Genomic DNA, 23,505 nt, shown 5'->3' with positions numbered 1-23,505 from the left:
TCAACAATCATTCATATGAAGACATGGGCACATACATTCTTTTAAATAAAGGTTTAGTCTGTCAGCCGTCTCTTCATGCAGCTAAAACAATTGTTTCTTTTAAGTATTTTGACAGAGGTGTTTTAAAATGAATATCACTGGATCTCAAAGCTCTCAATGGTCTTACCACAAAAACAGTGGGAAACTGTTCGATTACACCAGTGATTGCACAGAATGTTGATTAAAAGGAAATGAGAAGAAAGTTGGTCCAAGTTTTGTTTGGAACAGAGAAGCTAGACTCTGGAACGCAGTGCGCAATGAACATGATACAGCAGTGATATTTTGTATAATAATTATTCACATGGTTATGGAAGACCTAGAAAAGTCAGTGAATTTTTAAATGGTGATTTATATATATATATATATATATATATATATATATATATATATATATACATACACACACATATATATACATATGTATATGTATGTATATGTATGTATATGTATATGTATATATATGTATATATATATATATATATATATATATATATATATATATATATATATATATATGTATATATGTATATGTGTGTGTATATATATATGGTTTTTTGTGTGTTTGTTAAATAATTTTATATGTAAAGTTTAAGAAAATCCTGATTAAATAGCCCAGTTATCATAAATGAATAGAAATGTCTGGATTTGCATTATATTCATTTGTCACCTGCTAAAGACTTTGCTTTAATATATTCGATCAGTCTGAGTCTTCTTTTCCCCCACTTTTTGGGTTTGTGTTAGTGCCAGGCCTGGCCCAGTGCCCTGCCGCTCCTCACTGAAGTAATTGCTTGTAGCACAGAGAGAGAGGAAGGGAAGTCAAATTGGCTATGGTGACTGGCCAAATTATATGCTCAGCAGGACAAGACATGTCCTGCAAATACACCAGGGGCTCCAGCATTAATATTCATGCCTTTGCACACTGGTTTAACTTACCGCAATGCTGCAGATCACAAATAGACACTTGAGCATACGCTCATGCACGTGCACACAGACAAATTTTAAAGAGTGACACAAACATGGAACCTGAGATGCAAATAGCACGATGTGATCAAACCTGTCTTTTTATTTCCAGGTGAACGGGCAGTGTGCAGGACACACTGCCATGCAGGCAGCCAGCCAGAATGGTCATGTGGACGTCCTCAAACTGCTGCTGAAACATAATGTGGACCTGGAGGCTGAGGTATGTCTTGAATCCTGCTCCTAAACCGCCTATTGTGACTTACGGCTGTTTTTTCCCCTGCAAAGTTTATTGTGTTTGGAACAGGGTGATATGCTGTGGATTGACTACTGACCTTAAGTCACTTAGATCTTTTTTGTTTGTAGTTCAGACACCTCAATGTCGTGAGAGAGACCTCATGGAGCTGGTTGGCCAGCATATAGAAATATCCATCATTGAATTGAGTGAAAAGTTTTCTTGTGTATTTTTAATGTGCCAGAATCATTTTTGGTCGTAAATCACCATACGTAATTCCAAAATATTTGTGTGATTTGTGTAGATCCAGTGAATCCAATTTTTTTTCTAACTGGTTGGATTGTCAACAAATGAGAAGCTTGGATGGTTTAATCTATATTTGTGATTATGGCTCAAAATAAGATTTTTTTTTTTATGTTTGAAGCAAAGAAAATACTTTTTTGCTTTTTATTCACCAAAATAAATTTTCTATTATTAAATTCCCTTTCCATATGTATCATTATAACATTATGGTTATATAAAAGAAACATTATTATGAATTGTTTAATGTAAAATTAGTTTTAATGTAATAAAATAAATATTTTGATTGAATGAAATATTAATAACTACTACATTGTTAAAACTCAATAAAAGAGGAACTTGCAAATGAAGACATTAATAATATTTTATATATTTTAATGAATAGTTATAGTTTAACAAATATATTTTAAGTAATTATAATTGTAGTAATTTTATAAAATATACCTAATTCCAGTATTTATAATAATATAACATCTTTGTTACCTTCTTCGCTCATAATGAGTATCCCTGTAACATTAAATGCTGTTGTGATTATTGTAGCAAAATATATCAGCATAATATAAGGACAAAAATATATAAAGATATTTTGATTAAAGAGAGAATCAGTTTGACCAATGGGAATGATCTTCCAAGTAACTTGCACTGATAACATTACAATCAAAGTTTTAGACATTGCTATAATAAGAATTCTAAGTAAAATATGTTTGTAAAGAAAAGGCCTAAGGTGCTTTAGAAGCACATTGATGTAATGTTAACTGAACCCTGATTCTCATATTATGGGGATAAGTTAATGTTGGCTTGCAGTCAGCATATCTGCTGTTTGCTTATGTGCAGGGAGTAAAAAAAAAAAAAAACAGGACCCTGGAAATACAGGCATTGTCATTCCAGCCACGTGAACGTTTCTCCACTCACAATCAAGCACGAATATTTATGTCCTGGTGTCTGATGTTTCAGGGGCAGGAAAGAGCTTGTTGCTGTGGAAAGGATCATACATGCTGTTGTCAATGATGTTAGCTTTGATTGTAGACTTCCTCGAATCACTTGTGACCTGCTCTGTTTTGTTACGGATTGTGAGAGACAACAAAGTAATTCACAGAGAACCAGGAAGGTGACAATAGTTAGCTGTGGTATGTCGTATTTAAATGGCCAAACATTACATAAAATCTTGAAAGGTCTTTATTTTTAGTTTTCATCATTTTAATTTTCTCTTACGAGTTTAATAATCTTGATGTGCATTTCATTTGTTGTTTTTAAATAGGTCGGTGTCATTTAATTTTTATTTCATGTTTAGTAATATATTTAAATTGTTGTATTTCTTGCTAAGGACTAAGCAAAATTTCTGATTTTCATTCAAAGTTTTTCGTCTAATGTTTATTTAATTTTTTAAAATATATTTTTAGATGAACAGTAACAGCGCTAATTGAACTTTTACAGATTGAATGCGAAAAAATCGGTGTCTTTATAGAATGTATTACGGTTTAAAGGATGTTTGTTTTTCCAATTTGTTCATATTGGAATCCTTAATGAAATATTGTGGTCCAGTGGAGAAAAACAGACCGAACGTCTTGCCGGAGGAACGGATAGATTATTAGGCGAAGTCCCCTGATTAATTAACCAGAAGATTTGCATCGTTATAAGGCAGTTGCTTCAGTAATCAGCGTGTCCATATACCCTCCTCGGCATTTTATTTTTCTAGGCCAGTTCTAGTTGTAAAAGCTTTAGAGTCAGACACTGGAATCAGACTGCGATGTGTTTAAATGAGGATCGTGACAGTGATTGACGTGTGACTCTTTCAGGATAAGGATGGAGACCGCGCTGTCCATCACGCAGCCTTCGGGGACGAAGGTTCTGTCATCGAGGTGCTGCATCGAGGTGGGGCTGACCTGAATGCCAGAAACAAACGCAGACAGACGCCTCTGCACATCGCTGTCAACAAGGGCCACCTACAGGTGGTGAAGACTTTGCTCGACTTTGGCTGCCACCCCAGTCTGCAGGTGATCCGTCTAAGTGTTTTAATCCCTTGTGTCTCAGTTTATAATGAGAACTCCATTCCTTACTTTTTGTTGACTGACTCTTGGTCACACAGTCTAAGCTAAAGCTGATAGTTAGCGAGTAGCTTCTTGTAGTTCTTATAAACAATCAGTCAAACTTTTGGAAGTTTTTTTTTTTTTTTTTTTAGATTTTTGAAATAGTCTCTTATCCTCCTCAAAGCTGCATTTATTTGATAAGAAACAATCATATACTAGATATTGTGAGATATCATTGCAATGTAAAATAACATGATTTTTAAAATGCAAAATTTTGTTGCTTTTTTTTTATTAAAAAATTTGGTTTCTTCAAGCAATGCTATAAACATTAATTTAATGTAAATAATCGCAATTATGATTTATGTGATAATCGTTCAGCCCTATGTTTAGTTTAACACTGAAATTAGTTTTGCCATAACCAGGATAAATTTAAATGTATTAAAATAGAAAAGAGTTCTTTTTAAATGTGCAATGCAACTGTTTTTACTGTGGTTTTGAATGTGTTCAAATAAATGAGTAAGAACGAGAAGGAATCCAAAGATTTTTAGAATATATAACAAAAATTGTGAATGTAAGTCCAAATCATTTTAGTTTTAGCCTCCAGTAAAAATGTGATTTTTCTATCTTCTTTTTTTTGCATATGCTTTTAGCAAAGTTTTGAAAGGATTATTTGATTTATATGCTGTTTATACTGTAAAGCAGACAAATAGATGATAAGGGGATGCTGTTTTCCCAGGTGATTGACATCCTGGGGCACTTTAGAGTTTTCCCTTCTATTCAGCATTGAATCAGCACAGATTGGGTTGGCTGCTTTTCAAAAGCAAATGCCATCACATCACAGCATTGCCATGGAATGCCAGCATTTATTATTATACTTGCTAAGCATTTGTATTATTTAGCATGTTTCAGCCCGTTCTACGGTAACAGCACATCAAGTCACAATCACACCCTCAGTTATTAGCAAAGCAGCGCGTACTAAAGAGTGTTTAACTTAATGCTGCCCCCTGCAGGACTCAGAGGGAGACACGCCTCTGCATGATGCCATCAGCAAGAAGAGGGATGACATGCTCTCTGTGCTCCTGGAAGCGGGCGCAGATGTCACAATCACCAACAACAACGGATTCAACGCACTTCATCACGCAGCTCTGCGAGGGAACCCCAGGTATGGCTACTTTCAATTTTCACGTCATAACTTGGGTTGAATTCTGCTTGATCAATGAGAATTACGCATCTCTGAGTTTGAGCGGCTTCATTTCTGTTTGGGGCCTGGGCAGAACAACTTGGAGGCCCCTGCGGCACATTTAGCTTTGTTGCTTCATGAATGGTGATGCTCACTTGCATGCAAGCTTGAACTACGGTGGGAACTCGTATTTGATTGCATTTACAGCTGCATAAATAATAGAAAATAAATCATATTCACGATTTTATTGCGCATTTTTCAGTGAAGTACGGTTCTGTGATCAGTAGTAAATCTCCATCCAAAGGCCAGAGGGCGCTCTCACGCTTAATGTAATAATAAAGTTCAGTTTTTCTCTGCTAGTAGCTGTTGTTTGTTTTGTTTTTTTTTGGAAATTTGGACTTTTGCAAATATCATATTCAGTCAGATTTGTCTGACCATTTCCTACGACACAGCTTTTACATTAAGTTTGTTCATACTGTTGCAAGCATCTTGTAAAACTTGCCACAGTTTTTCTTTTTAGTCATTTCAGTTGTGATGAAGCGTCTAATACTTTATAAAAAAGCACAATAATTAATACAAGAAGTGTCCATGAATAAATATAACTTAACCAGGTTAACTATTTCATAATTTAATTCATTAAAGGTATTGTTCAATCAAAAATCAAAACCAACCCATGATTGACTCACCCTCAAGAGAATCAATCATCCATATTTAAAACATTTTCTAAACCAGAATCTCTAGTTTATTTTTGGACGTAGGCATGGCATTGAATCATTTCAGAAAAAAACGTATTAACCCCCACCCGGAGCTGTGTGTAATATTTTTATGAAGTATGGATGCACTTTTTTTTTTATTGGACATTAAAAAAAACACGTTCACTACCATTATAAAACTTGGAACAGCCTCAACTCAGATTCTATTTAATCTAGAGCAAGAAAGTCAAATGCGCCTAGGTTTACCTGAGGGTGAGTAAATCATAGGGTAATTTTTTTTTTTTTTTTAACTATCCCTTTAATGCGTTAGCTCTAAATATACATATTATTCATTGCAAATAAAATGGGTATAGATTTTTATCATTTGTGCACCTTTGTACTAGAAAATTGCTGTATAAGTTACAAGTGCCTCAGTAAAATGATCAATCCCCCAATGGCAACACGGGGATCCTTTTTTATTGACTATGTGGATGAAGAACTGCCCGGAGCTATTATTTATGGCTCGCTTGTACAGTAGAGCCTTGCTTGGGAGCAGAACCTGTCCCTTCACCATCAGAAAGTCCTAAAGATATATAGCTCTCTTCCAGCTCACCATTTACTTGTATTTCTCGCATGAGCTCCCACCACTGCAGTCTCCTCTGCGCAGCACTCTTTCTTTCCTGTGCTGAAGCTTTTCAGTCCAGTCCTGTTGTGCAGACTTGAGTACGCATTTATTAGTTCCGAAGGCTTGTGTCCTTGTTGGCTATTTTTTCGGTATGTGTTTAGGTCATGAAAAACCTGCTGGTTTGCCGCTTAAAAATATTTAATTTTCTCTTGAATACACATCTCAGAGGTCGGTTACATAAACATAGTAACTGCGTCTTAAAAACTTGACCGATTAACTAGCCGTTAAGCAAGTGGCAATCAGTCTTACTTTCTGGAATTAAAACCAGTAGGTAGTTGCTTAACTGCAGCTTTTTTAACCATTTAGATTTAATCAAGGAAACATTATACGGCAGGAAAAAAATGTTACGCTTTTTCCATCCTTGCATGTTTTCCTAAAGTTATTAACACATCGATGTGTCCCTCAACCGGCCTTCTTCAATGATGGCTGTTGTAAGTACAGTTATAACCTCACACAGGAATTTTAAACAGCTAGACAAATCAAACAAACCTGCTGGGCTGTCAGAAAGCATTCTTGGTATGCATATACACTTTGTTCCTTTACATTTTTTTTTAACTCCTTGATAGGTGTTCATTTTAAAAAAGACTTTTCTGTCTATTTATATTTTTTTTATATTTTCTTGAACATTGGCCATGTTTATCTATGCATTGCTAATTTGCGTCTTGGGTGTGTGTAAATTTTTTTTATACGTTTTTTTTTTTTTTTTTTTTTTTTTTTTCCTCTCCTGTGTGTTTATGACAGTCCCAGGCTGAGAGCAGGACTGGTTCCTCTCAGTGGCTCTCTGGATGGCTGCTGGAAGGCACTTGTGCTCCAGCACTGTAAACAGTACGATTAATAGCCCGTGACTCATAACAGAGTCTACAAACAGGCCCTGCAGAGGCTGCCGCTGCACAGCCCGTATTACTACTGTACAAATGGGCCAACCGGTTTGTTAACCGCCACATGGACTCTCACCCTCGTTTGCACTGCTGTGTGCCGCTCTTCAGCTGCTTAGCTCGAGCCGTAGCCAGCAATCACATCCAGTGCTTCTAGTGGAAACGGTATCATAGGAACAGAGCTTGGCTCTAATGACAATAATTGGTCAATGAGGTGTTTTATGTTTATAGAGAAACCGTTGAATATGAAAGCAAATGATCAGCACAGATTATTATAGGCTTTTTGCGCCTCTGCTGTATTGTCATGTGAATTGCCAGTTCTCTGCTTGATTTTAAGCAACTCAGGAAATATATTTTTAGAAATGAACCAGGGCCTTTTTTCATTTACGGTAGTTAAAACAATTTCAGTGTGTAATTTTGCAACATAAATTAAAACAATTTTTACAAATATTTTTGTAATACTTGTATAATTATTAAACATTACGTTTGGGGTCAGTAACTTCCCTTTTACACGTACATTTATTTCAAATCCATCAGATGCATTTTTTTTATATTTATAACGCTTTACATATTTTTAAACCTGAGAAGTACATGTTGGAAACTGTAGGAAAGATTTATAGTTTAAAATGGCCTTTATTACTAAGCAAATTCAAAATGCTGCGATTGCAAATATTTTTATGCATTGCATTCTGAAGGCACTGCAGAATGTAGTGGCACCGTTTAGCAGCTGGTGTGGGGGATACCCTTTGCATCCCAGCCAGTCCAAAATGAATAATGAATACTCGCCAGCACTGATTTTTATTTGGTGTTTGGGACTCTGACCTTGGCTGAGATGCTAAAGATAACACAACTGCTAGATAAATGTTAGTTACTCGCCAATTAGCCAGTTATTTTTTAAATGAATTCTAACTATGTATGCAGGCTGCAGTTTATGAATATACAGTATAGCATGCTGTGTATTTCTGTTTCTGCTGTTGCTGTGGCTTATAAAATGTATTTGAAAACGCAACTTGCTGCAACCATCTAATTTTTAATGACACTCATTTATTAATGTTGTCAGCAAAGGAGAAGCTTTAAGGTCTCTCTGCAGTTTTCCACCAAAATAAAAATAGATTAAGCCATAAACATTAGTGTTATAATTTTACTGTTGTTGTTCGGTTAATGTTTTCCTCCTTCTTCGTTCTTAGTTGATCACAGAGCTGAAAATGAAAATCTTACAAAGAAACCAAGTAGTTTAAGGCTTAATATTTTTTGTTTTATTGTATTAAAGTTTTACATTTTTTAGCATAGCAGGCATGACTTCGACATAGCAAGATCATTTATGAAATGTGCAATTAATTAATTGATAAATTATTATTTTATGATATTTGTATGAAAATGTACGCACAAGTATTCAAGGTATAAAAAGAATGCTTTTGCTTGGTTCCACAACATGTTTATTTTTTATTAAATTTAGCTTAAATTTATTAAAACAAGCTTTTTTATATATATGTTGTATATACTTATGTAATTGTGTCTTACATTATGTCTGTTTTACATTTTATTTTATTACACACAGGACAATCATTAAAGAGTAAAAAAAAACAACTAAAAGTGTTATTAGATAAATAGTTACAAATTACAGCAGTTAAATCATGAACCATACTCTATATATTTTAACCTAAAATCTTAATGTGAAGAAATAAAATCATGGATGTGATATTTCTATATTAACTATTTCTATATAAACTGATGCGTGACATGAATGGAGGTGCAGCACAGGTTCAGCATGGCATGGTGGCAGATCAGCGTAATTATGGGTGAAATTATGATGCAGCGTTGCGATCCATGTGACTGAAGGAAGGATGCTGCTCTGATGCAGAGGAGAGGGAGGTTCACACCGCATGTCTGCTCTGCGTCAATGTGCCAGGGGCCATAATTGGTGGACTCTTTCAGTGTATGATTTGTGTGTACAACCCCCCACACTTAGAAGCATCTGGTTTTTATCTCCACTCCCCTGTATACAGGCAGAGAAGGGTTACCGAGAGGCACGCAGGCTACCGTTCCCGCATGTGTCGCAGTGAGCTCGTGCTGCAACTGCTCTCCTCCCCTCTCCCTCAACTTACTTTTGCTCTCCGTTTCCATGTGTACTCAGATATTCGGTTGCGGATGTCAGTCACCTGTCCTTAGCCCAACTTAACGCCCCTGTTGCGTCACATTACTTTCTTTTTAAAACTTTGTATGCCTGCCTGCTTTCGAATGGCTACTGATGCGTTTATTTTCGAACCAAATTCTTTCTATTAGGTTATGTTTTCAGCTCGCAGAAAAGGCAATCACAATATTTTGTAATAACATTTATTTGAAAAACATAAGATTAAATCTCAATTCCTGCGAAAGCAAAAAAAAAGCAAGATAGAACCATTCATGTTGTCATCAAAGCATAGCTACAGCTGGTTGAAGGGGACCAAATCCATTGAAGAGGTGATTTGGTTCCATTTTACCAGCTTTAGCAAAGCATTGTGGTTTGCTGTTAATGAGACTTATTTAATAAAACAGCTTATTTGACCCTGTTTAAGCAGTAAAACTTTGTGAAACATGACATGAAATGTTGCATGGGCTCGTTTCAGATGTCAGATTTTCTCTAACTATAAAAAAAAAAAAGTTTTATTGCGCTCCAAATGTTTTCTTTCTCTTTGTTAAAAAAAAAAGAGAAATGTCCTCAGCGAAAAAGATAATAATCCATCGTGGTGCACTCGAGTCAAGTGTCCGCAAGTCTTGTAGCAATTACAGCAGCTGATGGATTAAGCCTGCCGAGGGCAGAGTGTCGCTTGGGCGATCAAGATGTCAGCATGTGCTGCTGTTTGTAGTTGTCACTTTCTCAATTTTTAAAAGATTCAGTCATACTTGGCTAAATTGTAGGATTAATTTGCCCATTTAATCCAATAAGGGAGTGTGGTGGGAGCTCCTCCGAGACTGCTCATGTGTGCTAATATTGAAATGACTTATAAAGACATATTAGACCTACATGTCCGTTATAGTCCACAGCTCCACAAAACAATTCAGTGACGCACAGTTGAGCGCGTGTTGTTTTGTAAGACGCAGTCCACTGTCCATCAGCTTAGATGGAACCAAAAAGCCTCTTTAGCTCTTTAGCAGGTGGCCAGCTGAGAGTGTAAGCAATGGGTCATTGCTGCTCAATATGGCGCTCATTAAAGAGGGGTCAGTAAAATGCTATTTACACCACAGATCCCCCTCCCTGCTCTACATAGACACTCGCTTGCGGCATTCTGGACAAAGTTCGGCCCCCAAATACACTGGCCATAAGAGGGCAAAAGCCAGGGACAGCAGCTGAACATTTGATAATGTCAGCATCTGCTGTGGGTGTCACTCAGTCTGAGGGTTGAGGGCGAGAAAGAGGGAACACAGCCACACGACTGACAGGAGCGAACCATACAGCAAGCGGTGCACAAAAATGGAAAGAGCACAGCCCTACAGAGGACAGACGGGAGTGTCTGACATTCAGAAAAATGGGCCACTAGCTCTCCCAGGCTCCAGTCATGACCAAAAACCCTTACTGTATCTTTGCACACAATGCGTACTTCACATTTTTCTTGATGGGTAGCACGAGTGAGCGAGGATTGCAGCAATGCTCTGACCTTAGTCATCACCATAAGTCTATATATATATATATGATGTGGTGTGCCATGGTAAGCAAACTCCTGAAAGTATAACTGTCCTCTATTACCTTATGCCCTAACATGACTGTTTTCATCACCTGTTGATCAGCTTAAAAGTTCAGCATTGTATAATACATTTGTTCTACTCGTACATTCATGCTTTCACAATGATTCCTGCTGCACACACCAGTGGACCAAAACTGAAAAAGAGGTCCTCTTCTGAAGGCCCCCGTTTACCTTTTGTAGAGGACAATTGGAATCAGCTGACAGGCAGACCCGACTCTGATCCTGCATTGTCACTTTTCCATGCTCTAATCTGACTACTCTGTGGTCCAGCAAAGCATTTGGCAAGCCTAGCAAACATGAACAATGGGGGCAGAAACGGGTGGCAGGGTGAAACAGACAACGGTACTATCCCACAATGTGAGAGAAGCTTCCTTTTTATTAGCCAAGTTCTGCTCACCTTTATGGAACTGTTACCTCAGCAGCTTCCCTGTAGCAGGATCTAACTTTTAATGGACAAAAAAGGCTAAATTGTCCTAAACTTACCCTCTGTAGGCAAGTTTAAAAAGATTAAGGTATTAATGATTCTGACGCATGCCGCTCCTGCAGAAACAGGATCTTAGTTGCAGCTGGCCACAATTCAAAGCTTAGAATGCAGCAAACTCTCCAATAATGAAAGGAGCTCCTGTTCATATGGCGATGTCTCGGGCCGTTATTGGAATTTTGTAGGTAGCAGTGACTGAACTCATTCTGTCACCAAGAAAGTGGGCACTACAACCAGTTGTTTTAATGTTAGTCTACCTGCAGAAATTAACTCTAGCATGAGAATCTATCAGAATGAACTATCTAGCATGGCAATTGCTGAATTCGAGGCGGTGTGGACTGCTGGTGAAGTCACCAAAAGAGCAGCAACTTCTCTCAGAATCCACTGCTGCAGTAAGTTTCTGCACCCCAGATACAAAATCCATCACACTATTTCCATGTACTCATATTCAGTGATGCAGAGGATCATGGCACATTTTATAAACTGAGGATCAGCACCTGACCAAGAATACATACTTCTTTACATTCCATAGCTGTCATATGTTCATATGGGCACATAAAGAAGTATGTACACCAAGTAGGCAGCCCCAGACACAGCTGAGTTTCCTTACCTTCTCTGATATGATGTTTGGTTAACGCGGCCAAACACATTGGTTTGGTTACCAAACACATTTTAATCACGTTGGTAGATCTTTTTTCTTTTTTCTTTTTTTATAACCATCCTGCAGAATGCAGAGGATTATAACATAAGGTGACTTTCACAGATTCTTTAGGTCACGCTTTTTTTCTTTTGCCTCATCCCAATGCAGTTTTCTCAGTACGCGTTACACATATTGGGGTTCACTCAGTTTTAAATCTTCTGCTGACCTTGGCTGTCCTCGAGAATGTGGGGTATCCGTAGAGAATCTGGAAAAGAGAATTGCTATGTTTTTTGTTTTTTTTGGGTAAAAAGTTCTCTTTCAGAAATCTGTAAAAAAAAAAAAACGTTGTTGAAAAAGAGGAAGTTGTTCCTGTGTTGTCCTTGTTTCCTTGTTTTTATTTCTTGTCTATGAAAGTTCAAAAGACTCCTTAGGAAAAAAGGCGCATTTCTAATGTAACAGTGTCTTGAATATGTTGTGCATCTCGTTTTCATCCGTTTTCCATCTGCTTGTCCGTTGTTTAACCACATTCTCAGTTGTATGTCAGACTGGTTGCTGAGATCCAAAAATGAGGTTGATCCAAGTGGAACAGGAAGCTATTGTGAGCAGGATTTGGGCTTTAGCCACACAGACCAGGCCAGAGGTCACATGCAAGAGCTAATGCCCACTCAGCAATAGTGATTTGTTACGAGTGTGCTGATTCTCTTTTCCCATTTCTTTTTTTTTCCTTTTTTTTTTAACCCCTTCTTTTTTTCCTGCGAACCCCCCATATTCCCTTTTTCCCCCCAGAGTTGACCTGGGTGTGTTTATTCTAGAGGCTTCTCTAGTACCCAAATGCTGTGTGCTAGAGATCAATAACTGTTTGCATGGCAGCATGAAATGTTCAGTAGCTCTCTAATGAATCTTTGCTCCAGCTCCACACATTCCACAAGTCAACACCGCCCTGTCTCATCCCCCTCCTCTCAGGAGCCTATCCAATACCAGGCCAAAAGGAGAGGTGCTGGGGTGGAAACAGAAGGACACTTAGACAGGCTATTCTGGGCAGGGGTGGAAATCCTGGATGAGTTTGTGGTGCTTGACGGGGTTAGATATGATGGCGAGGTATGGCTGGACCCTTGTGGCGCCACAGTGTTAGTAAAGATTTAGGGATGAGTGTGTTGAGAGGGGGAGATAGCACTGCAGCACTACAGCCCTGCCCCTGCCTAGTGATTGGAAAGCATGCAGAGAGACAGAGAGAAACTGGGTTACTACCCTGGGTGTTGTGGGTTCACTCACTGACACACATATCCAGCAGCCACCGAACCGCCCTCCCCGGAGATTTAATATGCCAGCACATCTGTTTTTACATCAATCCGATTCACCCCCTAGCTGGCCTGAAACTTGCGTTCCACTGTGACGCCAATGTCCCTTCATGGCTAGCGTACACCTGTCCCCCCGCTGTCTTGAAACACCAAACATGGTTCCGGTAATTGCGGCTGACCACTGAAAAATTTTTAGTGTTGGCAAAGTGTGTAACCATCCCGATAGAGTTGTATTCCGTCTGAAAGTGCCCCGGAGCGAAAGATCCAAGATAAAAGCTGCACGTTTCAGGGACACTGAGTTTCTGAGTCAGTCTTTCAGATGTCTACGGTGCTGCAGCCACGAGGAGGTAATGAACCAGAGAGTGCTGTGCTGCAGCAGCCTGCTGCCTGACCAGCACTGGAAAAGCAAGAGACACGGAGAGAGTGAGGTAGGGCATAAGAGCGAGCAAACGAGCGAGGTGGTGGAAACAGTATTCTAGCGAGCGAGCAAGCAAGCAAATCCGTACAGATGACAGCAACTTTCCTCCGTTCCGCCTACACCTGTCTGTCCGGCTGTTTCAAACATCCCTGCCGCTTTCCTTGCAGGGGGAAGCACTTACATTATTTCACAAGGTGTTCCCAGAGAAGTAGTTTTTCTCATCATGCTGCTGCAGAGCTGTAAATTCCACTCCCTCTAAGCGACCACACCGCAGCTGACCGGCCACGCGCTTAACCCCCTTTGCATCCGGAACGGAGAAGAAAAAAGCAGAGACGTCAGTGCGGACCAGCCGGCATGGGGGGCAAACTCCCGTCCGGAGGGAGGAAGGCACAGGGAGCATATATTACCTGTCAGCTCAGTTTCCTCCGCTCTCTGCTCCTCCCTCTTTCTTCTCTCCTGTGTGTGAAGAGCCATAATGACCTCCGGAGTTCTCCAGCTGCTGCAGCCATCGCATGCCCGACTCGCTGATTCAGCTTCTCTGACGAAGAGGGGGGGTGTGTGGGTGGGGGGTTAGTGAACGAGTGTTGTGGAGAAGGAACAAGAGTGGTAAAGCGGGAGGGGTGGAGCCGGGTGAAGAAAGCATACTCACGGCTTACATTTAGGCAGGGATAGACATCATGCTGACACGAGGAGCTGTCGCTGCTGCTCTAAAAACGGGCAGAAAAAACTGCAGCACTTTCACCCCCTCCTCCCTCCCATCTCTAGCATGTGCATTCTCAGTGAATTCTGTGAAGATGTGCATGACTGCTCAAGATCTCTCTAGCGTTTAAGTGCTTGGCTAGTTTATTTCTGATCGACATCATTTGAAAACCGCAGTTTTATCCTTCAAGCCTGTGCCATCTGCAATGCTATTTTTTGGGTTAAAATTTAAAAGTATCAGTTTTATTTTTAAAAATCAAAGTGCATCAACAGCCTGTGAAACATGCAGGTTGTTGCATCGCTGAAGCTTGCAGATAACTTTTAGTTGTCAACAGTTTTACCCTTTCTCTGTAAACCCTGAGTTGACTCTTATCGTTTATCGATTTCAGAGACCTGCCATTGGTGTTTTTGAAAGTAAATGGAAAGCCACTAGCCATAAAAGCAGCCAGCTGTTGCACCTCAAAAAGCTAAATCATTAGCACTTTTTAGCAGGGGAAGCGTTTTAGAACCAGCTCCTCTTTGGTATCTCGCTCACCTCCCTGTGACCATATTTAGTCAACCAGTGCAAAAAATAATCCCCCTCCCCTCCTCCTTGCACCAAGGCAGCTGTCCCCCTACAAGCTCTGGGAAGTCTCCCATCCAGCGTTCCACCTATCGATTGTGTGTCCGGCAAGGCAAGTAGCTAGCCTGTGTTAGCGCAGCACTAGCTTGCCGGCCTGCTATTCGCTGTGTTATTTTTAGTAGCGCCAAATAAAGTGGTCTCTCATGGTTCCACTTTTATTTCTCACTCGTTTCCCCTCCCCTGCTTTTCTAACACCCAACCTCTCCACCCCCTACTCTAACTCTCCATCTAAACAGCCCCCATCCTGCTCTCAGTTCTTTTAAATAGTGTCGGAACATGCTGCATATGGTAGATCTTGCCTCTCCTTGTCACTATACTTAGTAACATACGCAGTTAGGTGTGAGAGAAGAGGGGGAGCGAATAGCGCTTGAAGGTTTATGAAAAGTCTATAGAGTACTAGAGTGCAATTTGGATCAAACCTGTTACGGTATTTCAAAGGACACTAACTTAGCGATCTGTCTGCAGCTGTCGAACTCGTATTGAGCATATGATTTATCTTGGTTCTGGGACACGCCAGGATTTCCCCAGGGGTTCAAGTTTTGTTCTTCCCTCTTGAGCTTTTCATTAATTTTCAAGAGTTCAGGCTTCCTGAGGCACAACCACAGAAATGTTTAATTAGGAGGTCCCATCATTCAGTGTGGAGAGCTGGTTTTAGCCAGCAATGTCCTCTGTCATCTCACGGCTTTGTCCTCCACTGCTGCGTCTCACTACCTGCAGTAACAATGCTACCTCTGCAGTCCGCCCACCCCCACACAGAGATAATTACAGCGCTCAAGGCACTATCTAATCTTTCAAAGTAATGTTTTCACATCGTTTAGTGTAATGTCTCTGTTAAATAATGTAAATCTCAAGTTGGTAATTGTCCTGAGGCTTCTCCTCTCCCACCTTTTTATAGCTCGCGGCAGTGTTGGGCAAACCTTGGAGGATTATAAAAATAGCTTTCTAACTTGCATTAGATTACTAAAAAAACATCTCTGGGAAAGATGTGAAATCCTTAAGATTGTGTAATGCTTGCAAGAATCTTTTATTATTGCAAAGTACAATTCAATTAATGCATCCACAGTCTAACGTATCGGCATTCAAATGCGCTCTGTATTTATGGGCATTACAGAAATTGACTATTTGCCAGGTGTAATGCACTCTAAGTAATGCATCAGCTTGAAGCCCAACCCTTAGCCAAACAGCACTATTAAAAAAAGACACATTTTAAAGTTCACAGGGCTGCAAAAACTAGCAGTCAGTGAAGCGCTCATTCAGGAAAATGTAAAAACATTACCCTAATACCTGGGAATGAATCTTCGAAATAAAAGTTTCTATAATGAGAGTTTGGCAGTCTTTGCAGTAAACTATATTATTTTTGGGCCTGTTTACAGCTGGTCATTTATGCATTTTTGCTGATCTGATAATCTGATTTTTAAAAAATGTTTCCGTTTACACTTGGCCTCATAACCCTGTCGTCTCAAAACGGATATAAATCTGATCTTCAATTCCCATGCTATATTTAAGTGTAATGGAGTTCACGTTTTTCATGTCAGTAGTCTTGAGTTAAATTCCACTCACTTCACTATAGAGAAGCATACCATGCATATTCCATACAAATGCATCATCTGATTTCCTCCCTTAGGTCATAAATTGTGAATGTTTAGTTGAGCTGGTTATTGATCAGAGAAAGTCGGACATGTAATGAATGACTTTGTTGTATATTACTTCTCTTGTGTAGTTTAAAACAAGTTGGGGGAAAATTTTGTTAAAGCTGTGTTCGTCACACAGGTCCTGGTTCAACCTCCTGGATTAATGTTTGTGTTGCAAAAATGTAAAAAAAAAAAAAAATGTAGTAATTGAACAAATCTCACATAAACATTTACTTCTTTTTTTTTGTATAAAGCCATCCTGAAATGTGTAACATTTTTGCTGCAGTTCACTGCAAATGTTGCACAGCTAAGATTGAAGCCACAATCAGAGAACTTTGACTCAGCTTCGCTCTGACAGTTAGTGCTTTGACCCGGGTGCACCACACGTGGGTAATTCTCTGTAGTTTTGAAAGCTGTCCCGGAAGTGCTGAGTTCAGGTACCCCTGTAACAGGAGATCTCATCAATCACACCAGTACCTGACTGACGGAATGGTAAGAAGTATTGAGTCAAGCTGGGGTTTTAATTACTATGGGCCTTGGGGTCTGCACAAAAAGACAAATGACTTTTTTAATGTTATTTGTCTGATTAGTTTTGGCACAGCTTTTAAGTCTAGATGGGATTGATTACATACAACAGACCTGTCTAGAGAGCGAGATTTAAATTCCTTAATTGGTGTTGTACAGCAACTTTAGGGTATGCCGACGAATCGAAGATATTTGGTTTTGTTCTTTCAGGATGAAAAACACTCTAAACACACTCCATATTCAGTGTACTTGATTATAACACTAAATCCTCCACCCTTTTTTACCTTTGTTGGTATATTTCTCTCTCCCCTGATCCTCAGCCCTTTAACCGTTCTATCATGGAGCGGGTAAAGCTGCTGAGCGGCAGACGGCATAAAAGTGATTTATGAAGGGCCGAACTGAGTGCTGTCGGGGGAAGCCTGTGGCAGCCGCTCTCTCAGCTCCTGGCCATTGTTCCACTCAGCCCCTCTGCGGCTGTACCACTGCTCCACTCTCACCTCAGCTCAAAACCCCCTTACACACATACTGTATTACCCAACGGTACAGAAACCCAACAATATGTGCAGCATTGGATCCAGGTAACTGGTTTTAAAGCCATTTTTATTTAAAATTGAGGGCATAGATGTAAATATTTTAATTGGCAATAGGGTTGGGCGATGTCTACAAAATAGTCAATAGATTATTTCTAATGTAAAACATGGCTATGGACGATGACATCAGGGGTGGGCCACTACAAGGGTGAATCCGTTTTCAGAAAACAAATAACTATCACTAATGATTGCCTGTTACATTATAGTACATAAATTTGTACTTACCACATAAATTAGAACTGGGAGACGATTGAAGACAATAGTAAATAATTTGCTAATCCTGATCACCACTGAAAAACATGTGATATAGTAAAATGTGTGGTAAGTACTGCCACTCCATAGTATAAACAGAGTACATGAGACCGCAAATCTTGAAAATGAAAATGGCAGTTTTCCTGCCATTCATAATGACAGCTCCCTAATGGCCACAATTTATTTCTCGCAGTTATATCATTGTGTAACTACACTTCATGTAAAGTAAGCTATTGAAATGTATATTTCCTCCCGTCCTGTATTTATTCTCTTTAGTGGTTCCATAGTACACATAATTTTCTTTCTGAACACAGTATTGGAATGCAGTGGATTGCGAGAGATGATGTCTATCAGTCATTAGATCAATAGATCCAAGCCTAATTGGTAAATCTAATTGCAACAAGAGTGTGTTTTTTTTTTTTTTGTTTTGTTTTTTTTTGGAAGAAGGTAAGATAAAATAAGGTAAATTTATTTTAAGGTAAAATAAAATAAAAAAAAAATCAATTGCTTAACAAGCAAAAAAATTTAGCCAGTAGCCAGTTTCATTTTTTTTTTTTTTTTTTTTTTTATGATAAGACAGTGGTTTATGATAAGTGGTGGCTAGCTCTGCCATATTAATAACGTAAATTGTCTGGATGGATTTCAAAATGTCTAAATCTTTATGTTCCACTTTTCCACAAATCACCTACAGGACGATCTGCTGGTTTTATTGCAACCAAAAATGGAAAACTATTTGGACAATGCACATTTCAACCTTTCCCCCACACGCATATGTCCACCTCCACTGGGGTAAAGGACTGTAATCAATCAAGCCAGACTATCCAAGGACAAACTGACACAAGCCAAACTGCCTTTTGCCCAATCAAACCACTTGTTCTTGTTCTGGGGGGTTGGCCAAGTCATTATTCTGAGCCAATAGTTGTCATAGTTGGGGTCATAATGGTAAAAGACATGACTGTGAATGACATTATGGGTAGTATTACGGAAGGTGGGAATAGAAAGTGAAGCACAAGAATAATTAATAGTAATTATATTAATAATATTAATAATACTACAATTATTATTTTTTTAATGATTTCCTGCCATTGCTTTAATGACAGTTTAATTTCTATTAGTAACCTTTATCCATGCATAAAAATAATTTATATTTTTATAATCCTTTTGTAGAATTGACTTAAGATGTCAATGGATAGTCGGATCAAATCACTTCAATTTCCTGCCATTAATAAATCAACATGCATTGGGGCACAAATTGAAAAGACTTCTGTTCAGTGCACCAATAACATTTACAGTTTGCATACTGACCCATGTTAATAACTGACCCATTCTCAAGCATTGAATAATTCATAAATGGTTTCCATAGAAACCCATATGGTCACTTGGAGGTCACTGTATCTGTTTAACTCAAACTGACAGGTAAGAGAATGATGGAGAAGTTAAGCAGTGATGGCCTCATGATTCAGCTAGCATCTGCACTTTGAGATGGCAAATAGTTTCTATTGATGGTAATTCTCTAGCATCTGCTCAGTTTAAAGATGATTTATCCATATCCAACTATATATTTAACTTTAATTATATATATATATATATATATATATATATATATATATATATATATATATATTAGGGCTGGCTTGATACATAGATCTCATGGTTCGGTATGGCATGGTTTTCTGTACAACAGGGAAAAAGACGCCTATACTATGCTCGTTTTTTTTTTATTAATTTTGAGCAGATAGCAGTACAAGTTGAAACATTTTTCCACTTAGATGTGAAAAAACTAAATATTATATTGCATTATGTTATATATAATCTGCAGTACATATAAATACAAGGAATAAATTCTTGAAATATATTTGATTTAGTTAACAGATAAACAAGGGGAAAAACAGGGACAGGTAACGTGGCCTATATAAGCTGAGTTTGTTCATTTTTGTGCTATGCTTAATTTCATATATCATATTTGCTTCATATTTTATAATATTTAACATTTATAGGTTTTATTAAAATCATAATAAACTGCATAAATTAACAATTGCGCAAAAGATATCTTATTTCTATCTCAATAGTGCACCAACGACCTAGGAGCAGCTGTCACATGCCACAAAGAACATGCCACAGCAAAAAAGCGTTTTGTTAATAGTAAATATTGACCTATTGTGCGTACCGTTGCTCCTGGTGTTAGCAGGATATAATCACTGCACGTGGTGAAAAAAGAGACTTATTTACAGAATTATATGTATCTATGTATGTATCTTTAAAATAAAATGTTGCTAAATAATTTATAGCATAATGTAGGATTTCGGTCCGACTCCTAGACTACAATATTAATGATTTTTACTTGGCAAGACCTATGGATATTTTAAATGCATTTTGTGACCGTAATACTTGAGCAAGCTGTAAATAGAACTCCAATGCAGATCATTAAATCAACGTGGCAGCTATGCATCATACTACTCTTAATGAGAATCTAACTTCAAGTACACCCAACTGTATCCTTAATACATGCTTATTAGACATCTGCCTGCTGGCTTGTTAGTTTAGTGTTTCTTTGCTGCTTGTTTCTAAAGAGCTTGGACAGCAGCTGAGCTACTTTTGTGGATTGAATTTACCAACCTTGAGTAAACAGTTTGGGGTTGGAGTGATTTAAAGCTTAAGATTTATAGCAGTGATGCCTACCACTCCCCTAGGTGAGTCAGCTACCAATTTGAAGAATTTTCCTTCACTACACAAAGAAAATTTTCAGTGTTAACTCAATGTCAAATGTCATTTACCTTCCATGAGCTTGTATTTATTATGGTTTTTCAGATGCCTGGAGGTATTTCCATTTAATGTTTTTTGATACATAACACCTGTGTATCATGCATAGTCCAAGTAAATAATGGTTTTTGTGTTTGAAATACCTTTTGTTTCCTTATTCAAACCATATTATTTGTTGCCATGTGATTGCAGCAATATTTTGGATTTTGATGGTTTTTTTTATTATTAATATGCCTCTAGAAACGGTATAGATGATTAGGTCATGGATATTACTGTGCCGATGGGTCCTTTGTTGAAACGGATAATCAGCGCAAGACAGACATACCTGTAAAATTAAGCAAATGCAAGTTTGTAATGTGCTCTGCAATGCCTTCTTCCTCACATTTTCGTAAAGTCTTATACTGTATCAGACTCTTCAGTTACAACCAATGTAAACATTTGTAGTTGACCATATTTTTAATGCTAAAGGATTTTATCAGTTAACAACCATATGATTAATAAAGACTAAGATGCCAGGAACTTTAAATAAGGCATTATGCAAGCTGGACTTAATAAGAAACTCTTCTTCGCTTTGGGATGCAGATCCACTTTGCATCTTGATTGTTCTGAATTGTTTCAATTACTCAGTCTCATGTTTGTTCTGTTTATTCTTTCAAGCAAGGTCTGCTGCTGTTGTTATTATACGCATTGGGCTATTAATTATAATCATGTTGGTATGTCTTACATAAAGATAAGGGAAAAAGGCACCGGTCCACTTGTACAGCAACACTCTATTTTAATGTGTATGGAGTGCTCATTTGTATGAGCTTTAAGTTTGGTGTATGGTGTATGCAAAGAGCACCGTGCCATCTAACTTCACAACTTTACGGTCTTGAAGTCTTGATGGTACAAGCTGGTGCTTAAAAGCAATGATCCCAGAGCTGAGTGGTTTCTCTTATCCAGACCTATCATACAGTTGCTTCACACTTTGCTGCATTGAAAAGATTGGAGCATTCAACTGTACTGCTTTTGCGCTACTGTTAGGTAGAGTTCGCCTTTTCCTTCCTAGTAACAGCTTCAGGCCTATGACAAATTACCGTGTGGCTACCAGAGACAACAGGCCCCGTCTCCATGCTCCTGAGGGATCTTTGTATCTCACAGGGTGACCCAGTTCCATCGTGCTTCTCCTTCACCTTACCTCTCCTGACTGCCTTTTTTCCTCTCTTTCACTTTTACATTTGCCCCCGTGTTAATACGGCAATATCAGCCTCATTGCTTCTTCTGAGACTTGCTTCTCACCTCTTATGTGGAGACTGTTACCTACGTCAAGTCGATTATTGAGACCCTATAAAGATTTGACACCAGTAACAAACCATTCATCATCTCCGTTTCCCTTTGCTCACAGTGGAACAAATTATTTCCAGGAAGCAATTGCAAGGCATTTGTGCCACAGACTGCATATTTTTAGTGTTCTTTGAACTCCTCCTCAACAAAAAAAGTTGACTGCAATGCAGTAGTGCCAGCGAGCTGCATTAATATTAATGCCTGCCCATTTCCACCACCGTGGCAGGCAGCCTGTCAATCTACGCCTCATCTCGAAGGGCTTGCCACTCACAATGCCAACGCCTTACTACCACTGATCCCCATTGCATTTTTGCCAATACAAGAATTCACCGGTGGCAAACCATTTTCTATATTTGCTACTACTTTCCTGATTCGTTGCAGTCCAAAGGAATTCAATGGGTATTGCAGGATATATATCGAAACCTTGATTATTTTTTTATTTTGATTTAGATTTTTTTTGTGTGATCTTTTTGAATTTCTTCACTCTGTTGATGAGCACATTTTATTAAAACGTATGCGTACATAATTTAAGGTGCATATCCACAAACTCCATGACTCTATGAGCATTGCAGGTGTAAAGATGTAACTGGGTTGTGCGTGTGTGCATGCTGTGTGCACTGCAGTACAGCTGCTTTGCTGCACAGCGCTTTAAATGTGTGCTGTGCTGATGCTCTCTCTCTACACTACCTAACTAGAGACTGGCTTTGGGTTTACCAGAATCCACCCTGCAGCAAAAAGCAGCACTTCAGAGGCTTCCACAAATCCACCTCATCTCTGAAATTACATTCATCAATTTTTTTCTTTAGAGGCATCCTCATTTATTTCTGCTCATCCTACCGGTGATACTTTAACACACTTAACACTTAAAGACATTTGAGAATACTAACCCTGCATTTCTTCTTGAGCACACTGAATAACCAGATGAGCACTGCATAAAGTGATATTTCCTTAATTCATCATAATCTGATGAGATTGCTTGGGTATGTGAATTTTCCGCGAGTTTGAATGGGTGGCATGGCCTCTGTAGTGGCTGTTCCAAAGGCTCTTGTGATTTCACTAGGGCTCTGAGGACTTCTGAGGACTGAGATTTTATCTGCTTTTATACATAATTCTTGTTTACATTTGTATGTTTTTAATAAATGTTCGTTTTTTGGCTACTCGGGTACTCAGATGAAGCATGTAGTAGATTGATCAATGCACTGTAACTTTTTATTTGTTTATTTATTTGTAGACACCAATTCAGCATTTAATCAGCATGTAGATCAAATGTTTTTAATAGCCATGCTCTCTTGGTTTCAGGTTACATCATTACCGTCACTCGTGCCTGTTTCTACGGTTTACATTTTAAAGTATCAACAGATACAATCGACCCTTCACAAAAACCTGCCCTCCTTTGTTACTGTTGCGATGTCTGACAAGCCATGCCACCCTCACACTACAAACCAGATAACTTGTGTGTGTTTTCTGGTTCTTTAATGTGTTGTAGTTGCTGTATTTCCTCAGTTAATATTTTCATATTTACTTAAAGCATAAAATAAACACGAATGAACATCA

At 38.5% G+C, this 23,505-nt stretch overlaps 1 protein-coding gene and 1 long non-coding RNA gene across 8 annotated transcripts in view; one reads left to right on the top strand and one right to left on the bottom strand.

Moving 5' to 3' along the window:
• Nucleotides 1-23,505, top strand: part of mib1 (MIB E3 ubiquitin protein ligase 1) — a 47,468-nt gene that overhangs the window by 11,819 nt on the left and 12,144 nt on the right. For all 6 annotated transcript variants that reach the window (XM_043260655.1, XM_043260652.1, XM_043260656.1 and 3 more), the window contains exons 10-12: nucleotides 1,112-1,219; nucleotides 3,328-3,525; nucleotides 4,569-4,720. In XM_043260655.1, the coding sequence (XP_043116590.1) occupies nucleotides 1,112-1,219; nucleotides 3,328-3,525; nucleotides 4,569-4,720 (458 nt within the window). The remainder of the gene's footprint in view (nucleotides 1-1,111; nucleotides 1,220-3,327; nucleotides 3,526-4,568; nucleotides 4,721-23,505) is intronic.
• LOC122360232 lies at nucleotides 9,311-14,064 on the bottom strand. Of its 2 annotated transcripts, XR_006252792.1 has the most exons (3): nucleotides 13,957-14,064; nucleotides 13,731-13,847; nucleotides 9,311-13,528 (listed from the first exon to the last, which is right to left on the bottom strand). It is a non-coding gene; the product is annotated as an uncharacterized LOC122360232 (long non-coding RNA). The 2 variants fall into 2 exon arrangements; XR_006252791.1 differs by lacking the exon at nucleotides 13,957-14,064 and having other exon boundaries at nucleotides 13,731-13,946.

This window comes from Puntigrus tetrazona, chromosome 16 (genome assembly GCF_018831695.1).
Source record: "Puntigrus tetrazona isolate hp1 chromosome 16, ASM1883169v1, whole genome shotgun sequence".
Classification (NCBI taxonomy): Eukaryota; Metazoa; Chordata; class Actinopteri; order Cypriniformes; family Cyprinidae; genus Puntigrus; species Puntigrus tetrazona.
This window is presented reverse-complemented; position numbering and strand designations above follow the sequence as displayed.